The 12325-nt window shown below is 34.0% G+C and overlaps 1 protein-coding gene across 1 annotated transcript in view; it reads right to left on the bottom strand.

Moving 5' to 3' along the window:
• The window catches only part of LOC143189965 (C3 and PZP-like alpha-2-macroglobulin domain-containing protein 8), a 468650-nt gene that overhangs the window by 80467 nt on the left and 375858 nt on the right, over window positions 1-12325 (bottom strand). Inside the window, exons 12-13 of the mRNA XM_076393989.1 lie at window positions 1489-1617; window positions 1316-1415 (exon numbers count right to left, since the gene is read on the bottom strand). Coding sequence (XP_076250104.1) covers window positions 1316-1415; window positions 1489-1617 — 229 coding nt within the window. The remainder of the gene's footprint in view (window positions 1-1315; window positions 1416-1488; window positions 1618-12325) is intronic.

Raw genomic sequence — 12325 nt, 5'->3', positions numbered from 1 at the left:
TTGTGGTATATGTTAAATGAATCAGTATTATATTGTATCCTACAAACAGCCGGGTTTATGTATGGAGAACCTCAAAAGAAGCATTCGTTATGATTTAGGTGACAATATCGTGGTATTTGGCTGTTCCTCTCATTTGCTTTACTGGCCGAATAATTGTGAATGATTTCATCCGCAGTGATGAACTTCTGCGCGCAGTTTAAGGCGACCTCGTAGAAAATCCAATTAGTCCAAAAATTGCTACCGATAGATTCTGATCAACGAGTCGAGTACAGAACTGCAATCTTAAGGTCATCTGGTGAAATTAAAGACTGTCTAAATTGATAAGGAGCGATGAAACCCATTTTCTTCTCAGTGGCCACGCCAATAAACAGAACAATCGGTCTTTGGGAACACAGGATAGGGAAAAATCAACTGTATGGTGTAGTATTCATAATGGAAACATCATTGGTCTCAATTTTTTTGAAAATGACTAAGCTGTTGCAGTTATTGTTAGTGCTGATCGGTGCCAAGACATGATTCGAAATTTTCTTGTGCCTGAAATGGAAGAGCAAGGACTAGATGATATTTGGTTTCAGCAAAATGGGGCCACAGCGCAGACATAATTAAATTATTGAATGACGTTTTTCCACGAAGACTAATTTCGCGAAGTTTTTTAAAATCAAAAGGTTATGTGAATAAGTCTCAAACGATTCAACATCTTAAAGACAATATTCATCACGAAATTGAAGAAATTCAGCTTTAGATGTTGCAGGATGCCATAAAAAACGCCTTAAAAAGGGCCGAAAGTTGCATAGAACATCTTGGTCACTATTCAGCGGTTATAATTTTTCAATCATAATGAAAAAAAAATGTAAAGACCAAATAAACTTTTTATGAAAACCAAACTTACTTATCTTCTATTTGATCAATGTTATAGGCAATGGTAGCGGGACTTTTGCCTCATGTTATATGTTGCTGCCATGTTCGAAGGTGTCAAATCTGTGAGTCTTGGTTTGAGGAATACTTGAACATTATCAAACATCTCCGCTGGCCGATTATGTTCTGTAGACCTTACTATAATTGAACTGTCATGGGGAATTTTATATCAGATATTAAGCAGTAGATTTCTGGTGGTACAATTAGATAATCTTTTGGAAAAAGAATAGCGTAATGTTCCGTTGGAAATTATTCAGACACTCTACAATCTATTTCGTGAAGAATTGCAGTTGTAGTAAAAGCGAAATGTTAATAAATATCAGGTATATGTTAAGTGTTCATAATATTTTGTCCATTCCCTGTAGATAAAAGTTAAATATGATAAAATAAAAATACTTACGTCTATGCAGGAATTGATGTTATTGCCAATCTTGATATCCACCTCCAAAGTTTCTCGAACTTTCAGATTCGGCGGTAAGTGAAATTCGACGGTCAAAGGTCTAGAACAGGAACGGGGGGAAAAAAAGAGATAAAAAGCACGTAAAATCGAATGTAATTTGGTTAAGTACGTACCGGAAAACTTGAAGTTTCACCGGAGCGGAGAAACGGAGCCCCGCTCTGGAGACCGTCAAGGCCCAGATCGACCATTTCCCTGCCTCTTTCGGGGTGGTTATCGATAATTCTGTCGAGGAAGTTTCCGATCTGGAAATACGTCAATTATTTTTGACGTGGCAACTTTCTATCGGCGCTCGAGAAAAAAGACTCATTAATCTAAAGATACGTTTCGCTGTTCCGGCTTGTTTAATGGTCGTGTGAGGTTACGTAAATTAAGTGTCACATTTTTCAACAGATGTCGCGCAGAAACGAAATTTGCTCTTTTTACGATAGTTTTTCATTACTGAGCAACGGTTTTTATCGTAATTGTCGTTAAGCGTGTATTCAATGATGTGTGATATATATCCAATGACATATCTTTAAAAAAGCTTTGTTTTATGTCATAATTAGCGTTGGGAACTTTCGACTGAAATTGACTATCGACTATTAAGTAATTGACTACTTGTTACTATCGACTGTTTCAGTCGTTATTTTTGGTTCGACTGATTTTACTACATTTTACTAATGACTGTTTTAGTCGTGTACTTTTAGTTACTATTTTCGGTTCTGCTAGTTGACAAAAATGTGCCGAATTTAGGCTTACATAGATTTAAATGTAACATATATTGTTTTATGATTTTTTTTGGTTGTTTGCTTGTAAATAAAAATGTATTGTATATCAATATAGCGGCATTTTGGAACGATATTTTTCAAGGTTGTTAATGTAATTTGGAGAAAGATTAAAATTGTGATTGATAAATAGTAAAACACTTTTGACTGTTTTTATGGCAATAATAGGTAATATTTGGATTTACTTAATAAATAAAGCCTTTACTTTGTAATAAACCTCTAGTAGTTATTGGGCGATCAGTATATTGTATATTAATATAGCAGCATTTTGTAAAGTTATTTTTGATATGATTATTAATATAATAGGGCAAAAATTTCAAATTTTGAGTGATAAATAGTAATACTTTTAACTATTTTTATGCCAATAATAGATAATATTCGTTAATAACTCGTTTTATAACTCTCTCGACTTTTGTTCAATTCTGTCGGTTGTCAAAGCTTCTTTCCTAAATTCTTAAAAACTCAATTTAGGTTCAAAAGGTTCCAGAAATTGCATTGATTTGAAACGATTTGAAGAAATTTTTTCAGTAGCAGTTAAATTTCTTTAAAAAAAATATTTGCTCCAAAGAGGTGATAAACCATATTTATTTATCTTATACCATTTTTTATACTATTTATTTCTAATAAATAAATTTTCAGACAGGAAAACTCTTCTTTAATATTTCTTTCCTAAATATTTTTTTCTAATTAAATGTGCAACATTTTATTTTCTTGGCTATTAAAAAATACAAGAAAATAATGATGGCCGTGACACTTTTTGGTTAAGATTTATTTTTTTATTTTTTTTTAATATATTTTAAAGTCTCCTGTTACCAACTATGGGTTTATCTGGACTGGGCCTAAAGTTTAACGTGGGCTCCGAACCACGGTCCTCAGCATTAAGCCTACCGACTGGCGAGTGACCAGCTTTAGAAATCATCCCAGAAGACATCTGGTCTTACCCAGCCTGGTTACTGGCGTGACTGGGATCATTTTCCATGTCGGATTTTACACTCTTGCCTGGAAAATTCACGAATTTTAAACAACAACAAACATAAATTTACGACCATGGCCCAGCAGCATTCGAACCCGCGGCTATCGCAACAGTAGGAGGACCGTCCCACCGCCTTTACCACTGCGCCACTGCAGAACTCGGCGTAAAAGGTAAATCTTTAATGAAAGTAGAATATAATTACTTGGATATACAAATGTTAATTAGGTGGATTAGTCCTCCAGGGGATAGAACTACATAAAAATGCCGCCCAGAACTCCAACTCATGGTAGGTGTGGAAAAGAGTTCTTTATATTGAACATAACCCGAATCTACAAACTATTATAAGTGCGTACTTAATTGTAGCTTTATGTTATTCGATAATATATGCATTAGATTTACTATAATGTTAAAATAAGTTATATTTGATAGCAGTAATTTTGTTTAGTTATTTCATTTAGATTAGAATTTTTTTGTATGTCAAAGCTAAACGGAACTAAAACTCAGAGTTGATACGGTAACATTGCGACGTTTTGACGTCACAAGTTTAGATGATGTATATACAAAATAACTTTGGATAGACTATATATATATATATGAAATATAATGTATAACATTTCAAAAAAGTGATTAAGTTTTCAATCTGAAGGTATGACAAAGGTGTTTTATGTTTTGATATTGATGGTAAATTCTGAAACTTGTTTGAAATCTCCCATTATGGCCTTTTATTCAAAAATTCATAATTTAATGTACAATTATTATAAAACATATTTAATACTTCAATAGAAATTTAGGTTACTACAAGCCCATAAATAGAGGAGTACTAGAGGAGTAACTAGAGGAGTAATGAAGTCTTACTTCTTTTTAGTTAAATTAAATGGATCGTTTATAAAAACGGCTCAATGTTGGCAATCTGTAGAAGTCACGTTGTTTTGATAGCGTCTATTCAACGTGTTGTTTATTAATAGCCGCTTGCATGTCTTTTGATCAGAGTTAATAACCTATCTTGTTTTCCATTTATTATTATTGAGTTATTCATGTGTTCATTTTCGACATTCATTGCTATTATTGTTTAATTTGAAGAAATCTGCAACTGAAGCCCACCTGCTGCTCTGTCCTGTCTCACCTGTCAGTTTTTCTTCTCAAAAGTCATATATATATATATATATATATATATATATATATATATATATATATATATATATCTGAAGGTATGACAAAGGTGTTTTATGTTTTGATATTGATGGTAAATTCTGAAAATTGTTTGAAATCTCCCATTATGACCTTTTATTCATAAATTCATAATTAAATGTACAATTATTATAAAACATATTTAATAGTTCAATAGAAATTTAGATTACTACAAGCCCATAAATAGAGGAGTACTAGAGGAGTAAGTAGATGAGTAATGAAGTCTTACTTTTTTTTAGTTGAATTAAATGGGTCGTTTATAAAAACGGGTCAATGTTGACAATCTGTAGAAGTTACGTTGTTTTGATAGCGTCTATTCAACGTGTTGTTTATTAATAGGCGCTTGCATGCCTTTTGATCAGAGTTAATAACCTATCCTGTTTTCCGTTTATTACTATTAAGTTATTCGTGTGTTCATTATCGACATTCGTTGCTATTGTTGGTTAATTTGATGAAATCTGCAACTGCAGCCCACCTGCTGCTCACCTGTCAGTTTTTCTTCTCGAAAGTCGTGATTTTTTTTGTAAATAGCAAGGAACGGCGTGAATAATTCGAAAGATTAAAAAAAAAAAAATTGTTAAACTTGCTAGTCTAAAACCCAACTAAAGCTTCCAAGGAATATTCAGATATTTTAGCAGTTAGTTCATGCATGTGAAGTTTAAAAAAATATATAATAGCATAAAAATATATAAATATGTATAAAACATTGTATTTATGTAAAAAATATATTAAATAAGTGTATCTAATCTTATATTTAGAAACTGTACAAGCCAATTTAAACAGAATATTAATTATTATGAAAGGAAACACTCAATATTGCCTTAATGATAAGCAATTATACGAAAGTTACGAGCAGTTCCAACATGTTACACCTTGATTACATCAATATCGAGATTCTAAATTTCTTCATTAATTTCCCAATGCAATTTATCCAAGCGCCAATTACATCTACATTTGAAACATAAATTTCCGATTCGTTTAACGGTGAAATGGCGACGGCGCCATCAAATCTCCCTAACCCAGATCTCAAGGCCGATCGAGCGAGACCAATTTACATCCCGTAACGGTTCGTTACTAATCTACCGCCTCCACATCTCGTAGGACGATTTTGTTTTAATGATCGCCGAAAAGCGACGGAAGGCGTGTCCAAGAGGTCCCGCGGGAATATCCGCCCGGAGTTCGAAATTCGTCGTCAGTGGAATGTTCGGACGGCGATTCCGCGTGTTTCTCGAGATATTTACGATGCGATTGGAATATGTTAGCTGATATCGGCAATAAATCGTACAAATGTAGTAAAAATTGACTTCATTATTCCAAATATTATATGTATAAGAAGCTTTTTAGTGTATTATAAAAGTGTACACATTCGAGTACTTACTACGAGTTAGAGTACGTGTAATCTACTTCATGAAAAAAACTACTATGAAGGGCTATGAAGAAATTTTCTAACAGGTCAATTAAAAAGTCCCCGGCCTACCATAGTAAAACAAATTTTTTTGGCAAAATTAGGTTTTTTTATTCAACATAATTCCCTTCAAGGGTGATACACTGATAGCAACCCTCCAACTTTTCGACATCATTTTTGTAGTACGATTTGCCTTTGCTTCAAAATAGGCTTCAGTTTCATCGATCACCTCTTCATTCGTCGAAAATGTCTTCGCAGCAAACATTCTTTTGAGATCTGAGAATAGGAAATGGTCTCTGGGGGCCAGATCTGGGGAATACGGTGGATGAAAAAGCAATTCGAAGCCCAATTCATGGATTTTTGACACGATGTATTGAGTTGGCCAAGCAGCACTTTCTTTTTCTTCAAATGCGGCCGTTTTTCGCCGATTTGGTCCTTCAAACGGCCCAATAACGCTATGTAATAGTCGCAGTTGATGGTCCTACCTTTTTCAAGGTAGTCAGTTAAAATTATTCCATGCGCATCCCAAAATACAAACGCCATAGGTTCATCGTGTGCAGTCCACTCGGATGACTGTCGATTGGACAGTCATTCGAGTTCCGGACTGTTCAGAGTGAAATAATGAAGCTATGTTTCATCTATTGTCACATATTCACGCAAAATTCGGATTTATTACGTTTGATTATCTTCAAACACCGCTCCGAATCATCAACTCGTCGTTGTTTTTGGTCAAAAGTGAGCTCACGCGGTACCCACTTTGCACAAAGCTTTCTCATACTCAAATATTCGTCACTGATATGATGTACACGTTCGATTGATATCTTTAGAGTATCTGCTATTTCATTAAATTTCAATTTATGGTAATTCAAAATCATTTGGTGGATTTTTTAAATGTTTTCGTCGGTAACAACCTCTTTTGGGCGTCCACTGCATTCACCGTCTTCATTTCACGACGTGTAAACTTAGCATATCAATCCTTGATGGTTGATTTTCCTCGGACAGTGTCCGAAAACTCGGCATCAATTCAAGTTTTTGCTTCAACTATATTTTTTCCCTTCAAAAAGCAATATTTTGTCAACACGCGAAATTTCTTTTTATCCATTTTACTCACAATAAAAAAAGTTGCTTCACTCAAAATGTTATAATTCACAAACTAATGATTCGACAGCTGTCAAATTTGTACACGCATCTTTTGAGGGTTAGGGCTACCTAAAGAACATATGGATTTAATTCTATTAGCGCTGTCTATGTGTCATGCCGGGGACTTTTCTATTGACTTGTTAATAAGGGGAAAAATTCTACAGAAAGTAACAGAAAAATGCACTAATAACAATTATATTTAATGTTTCGAATGAATCACTTCCCTGGTATTTGGAAAGTGGCCGAAATAATTATGATTCCCAAAGCTGTCACAAAAGTCTTTGATCACAAAAGTTTTTGAGAAAGATATCACTCAGCTGCATTGTAGGATTTCCAATTGATTCATTTTTTGCTGACACTGTGGTCTTAAATATGGTTTAGACAATATTTAGGTATTGATACTTAATTGGCAAAAATTGGATTGGAAAAATTGGATCAAAATAATCAAGTAAAATTTGGGATGTAGAACATATGGTTGAAGCCATAAAATGGTTTTCGAGAAGAAAATGGATACCCTAAGAGCAACAAAAGCTTTCAAATTAAAAAGAACGACTTTGCAATGCTTAATATTGAACACTGAGTTTACTTCAGAAGGACCACAACACAATTGCTACAAAATTAAACAGGAAAAGAGTGTTAGGTACGCAGTTGAAAAATGTTTTAGTGGAATAAGTTTTGACGATGGAAAGTAAGTTTTACGGTTCGACAAGGGGCTGATCTTCGCAAAATGGCATATGTGTTGGCAAAGCGTAACAACTTGCAATATCCACTCCGTGAATTTGACATAGTAAGTAAAACACCATGTTTTACTTACTATTTACTTTACTTAGTAAGACTGAAACTAAAACGACATAATGATAAACTAGTACTTAGAAATCCTACAGGAACGGTATTAACAAGAACAAATTATTTTTAACTTTTGAACGAGATGTACGAAAAAAATAAGGAACAGAAAAAAGTCTAGAAATAAGGAAACAAAAAACTACAATGAAGTAATAGACAGTGAAGGTGAAGAGGAATCTGATTCAGATACTGAGACAGATGCCATAATATGGAAAGAAGCCCGTCACTCTGTAGCTGCAAAATGTATGTTTTGCTAACAACTTTTTTCAGAAAACACAAGACGAGAACTCTAGGTTAAATGCTTGAGGGGTGGGCATGTATAGTCAGGGACAGAACTTGACACTTTGATATGTGATTTTTGTAACTAAAATAATTAATTTCTTACAATTACCAAAGTTATTTGTTTTCTTACTAGATAAGCATTATATGAATGTTATTTTCTAAGAAGATACTTAAGTTCACATTTATACTGTTGTAACTGTTGCACATTTAGCATTTACTTTGCAATTTTGTTTAATGCTCTATTTTGATAATATGGTTTATCAAGCAAAAAATAAATATACTACTGAGTTCGAATATTACAATATATATATATATATATATATATATATATATATATATATATATATATATACAATATATAGAATATACATATATATATATATATATATATATATATATATATATATATATATATATATATATACATATATAATATAAATATCAAAACATACATATATAATATAAAATATATAATAAAAAAAATACAAATCTGCTTCCTTATTTATATCTCGGGATCCAAAATCTTGCTAAAATATTTCATGTCGAGCAAATATTTGGACCGCAGCGGTAGAGGGTCGATTGTTTCGAGTTTCGTACCGGAAACTTTTCCAGAACAAAAGGATCCGCAAATAGGACCGGTCGGAGAACTGACATTTCAATTTTAAAAGCACAAAAAGTAGGTCACTTTTCAATTTACGTCAAAATGTAAATGCTATCACTTGGATCGCGAACGCGATCTCGTTCTTATCGTTCGTTCCGTTTGATTTGCGCAGAATCAAACGTCGCCACTCGCGTCTCGTTTTTATCTCGATCTAAAAGAGACAGGAACAAATACGGTTCGACTATATAACAAGTAAATAAAATAAGTTACAATAAATAACAAATTAATTTATGCAAGTTGCGTTAATATTATATAGACGTCGGCTTTGTTCAAGCTAGGCAAATTGCTTAACGTTGATTTTAGGCCACGGACCTATGCCACTAATTGATTAATGACACATCGATTAATTTTGAAATCGTGTTGAGACATAACTACATTTATCTATATTTAAGAAAATTGTTTAATTTTAAGTTTACGAAAACTGTAATGATTTTTTTTGTATAGTTTAGTGGTTTAGTTTCATCGAGCTGGTTTATATAATATTTGGACATGGAAAAGAATTATGACTTAAGACAATGTAGAATATCGCGTTGTATCGAATATTTGGGGAAGCTAGGTCAAGATAAGAAAGGCACCGATTAAGCAGAAAACATCATCGGCTCGTTGTCGGGTGTTCCGGATAATGGAGGTTCAGGTAGCGAGGCTAGACGAAGCGTGTCAGAAAATAGATTTTTGGGCCTGATTCACCAGCTGAAAAGGTTTCCTTGCTGATGTTAACTCGATTTATAAGAGAGGATTGTCCATTAAGCCGTTTTATTTTGGGTTAAGAGAACCTTTGGCGGCTTGAAGAACTGCTTTTTGGGGACAGCCTTCGGGGTTATCTGACTGGGAACACCTCTGAGTGGATGCTGATGTGGGAATTGTTGGAGAGAGTCTTATTTCTGGTGTATCAGTTTCCCGATGAATTTGGCTATTTCTGACAAACCATGGCGCGTTCAGAGTTTGCCTGAGAAGTTTATTTTGCATTACCTGAAGCTTTTCCACTAGTTCCGGACTAATAAACCAATAGCAAGTATTAGATCCATACAACATGACGGGTCTGATAAGCAGCATGTAAAGCAAAACTTTAATCATCGGAGACAATTTACTTTTCTGCAGATGAGAAGGTTAGTACTGTGGCGACACCGTAGCTTTTGGAGATTGCTTTATTTATCTGTGTTGACTACAGGAATCTACGGTCAAAGATAAGGCCGAGATATGTGGTTTTTATCGCCTCGGGATTGAGACTTTTTCCACTCTCAGATGGTAGGCGCGGATGTCTCTCTGATTGTGAAAGATTATGGCCTGGGTATTTTGGGGGTTGATTTGCAACCTGGTGAAGAAAACTGGTGAAGAAAGCTGTGTCATCCGCATATTGGGTGGTTTCAACATCTTTCTTCATTGAGGATGTCTGATATGAAGAGATTTAATTATGATGGGGCTGATTGGGAACTTTGGAGAGCGTATTACCTATCTTTACTTGAAAGGAGCTATCCGACAAAAAGGAACACAGTAAAATTATCAAGTCTTGGGGTAAACCTGTTTCGATGGCTTTGTGTATTAAGCCGTCGTGTCAAACTTTGTCAAACGCTTTTTTTAGGTTTAAAAAGATCGCGCATAGCTTGTGCTTTTTCTTCATGGCGAAGTAAATTTCTGCGTCCAATCTAGTGGTCTGATGAGCACATGAATGCCTGGGTCAGAACCCGTGTTGTTCGTCAGGTATGATATGGTTCAGCTCAGTGAACCGATTGGGTGTAAACAGGATCGCTCTTACAGCAATCTTGAACAGTCTGAAGGCGAATAATCTGCACCTTTTTTCGGAATCACAAATTTACCCCAAGACTTGACAATTTTACTATATACGCTGTAAAACAATATGTGAAATTACGTTTGAAGCAGAAATGTATTTGTGATCAGATGAATCATATATAGGCGAAGAGGATATGCAGAGTTTCGCAGTTTTTTACCAAGTAATCGAGATAAAGATGTATAGAAGCGGACTGAATATTTGAACTTGATGAATAATAACCGATTGTGACAATAATCCAATGACTTTGAAAAGCCTCGAAACATAAATCTAACGAGACAAGAATATCTAGATTGGGTCAATCTTTCCCTCTCTAGAAATAAAATATTTTTGACAAAAGAAAACCGAAATCAAAAATAAATAAGGAGCTCACAAAAAATTAACTTTATTTAACTTTATTTACTACACGTATTTTATATTCTAATATATCCACACTATTTAGCTTAATACCTACCTAAACCTATTTATCTATTTACAATATTATTTTAACTACTACCAACAAACTACTTTGAAGTTAAGTTTGATTATTTTTTAATTTTTAGTGAGTTCCTTAAGTAATAATTTTAAAATATTTTATTTTTCCCTTTTAAGTATTAGATATTTACTCAATAAATTAGGCAGTTATCTTATTTAATATTACAATGGCTAGGCCAAGTAAAGGTGCAGCCTGTATGCGGAAAAATAGCAATAAAGAAAAAAGTATTGAAAATAAGGAGCACTTCAGGCCCCGGGGCCCGTTACCGAGCCTAGGGGAATTGACAATTGTTGTAACTAAACCTCCATTTGGAAGCTAAACGCTTTAACCATTATACCATAGAAGCAGTTATCTACAATATTTTTACGAGGTCTTATATGCTATAGTTAGTGCGTAAAATGCACACCGAATGACTATTGCAATGAACGACTTTCGATTTTCCGTCACATCAGCTCAGCAATAAAATTATATACAAACAATTGATTATTTTAGATAAAAAATATGTAAAAACTTTGTACGTGCCTTTGAAATTTGAGCGTTTCCTTTGATTTCCCCTCGTTTCCCTCAACAGATTCTCATTTGGTTCCAGTGGGACCTGAGAAATGCATTCTTTCGAATAAAAGAAGAATTTTGAAAATCGGTCCATAATCGACGGAGAAATCGGCGAATATACATTAAAAAATTATATTCAGCCGAAGATTTTGTAGCGACCTTGAGGCATGTCGAATTTTACATCGTGGAATAACGGTCTACAAAAAACCCAGAAATATAATCCCAGATGTTGAACACGGGCGGGGTGCCAGCAGCGCCAACTAGAACCCGATAACGAATAGCTGGCGGCAACCCCGAGACGTTTATCTGGGATGCTATGAAAGGTATTTTGATTCATTTCAGTGCTCAGCCATCGTTTGTTTTAAACGTGCCACCATCGACTGCCTAAGCCTCGTCTCCAGGTAACACCTCTGTCATCCGTTTTATCTAATTATATTTTTCACATTTTTTTATATAGCCACATCATTTACCCTAAAGTGGTGATCCCGACGTGATCTTTCGTAAAATTGGGTTTGGACTCGTGAATGGAGGGTACGTGCAACATGGTGTATTTTACGTGGCCGTTATATTTTTTGTCTCAAAATTTTCAATATTTTTAATTCGATTCGTTTTCGATTTTACCTTCAATATTCCTTTTCATTTTATTCCTATTCCTTTTCAAATTCCTTCTATATTACATTTATTCAAACATTTGTTCCTCATTAAATTTTATTTTAGTGCTGGAACAATGAAGCTTAAAATGTCATTTCATTATTTCCAATTTTTTTTTTTAAATATTTTTGTCAAAATTTTCTTTCACAATCTTTTGAACTCATAGATATTTTTACATCACTGCTTAATCATCAGCGTCTAGGCTAAACATTTCTTTCGGCGCTATGTTT

Source organism: Rhynchophorus ferrugineus, unplaced genomic scaffold, assembly GCF_030347505.1.
Source record: "Rhynchophorus ferrugineus isolate W39M unplaced genomic scaffold, kcgeb_rfMv2 rfM2, whole genome shotgun sequence".
Classification (NCBI taxonomy): Eukaryota; Metazoa; Arthropoda; class Insecta; order Coleoptera; family Curculionidae; genus Rhynchophorus; species Rhynchophorus ferrugineus.
The sequence above is the reverse complement of the archived record's forward strand: the minus strand, read 5'-3'. Positions and strand labels throughout refer to the sequence as shown.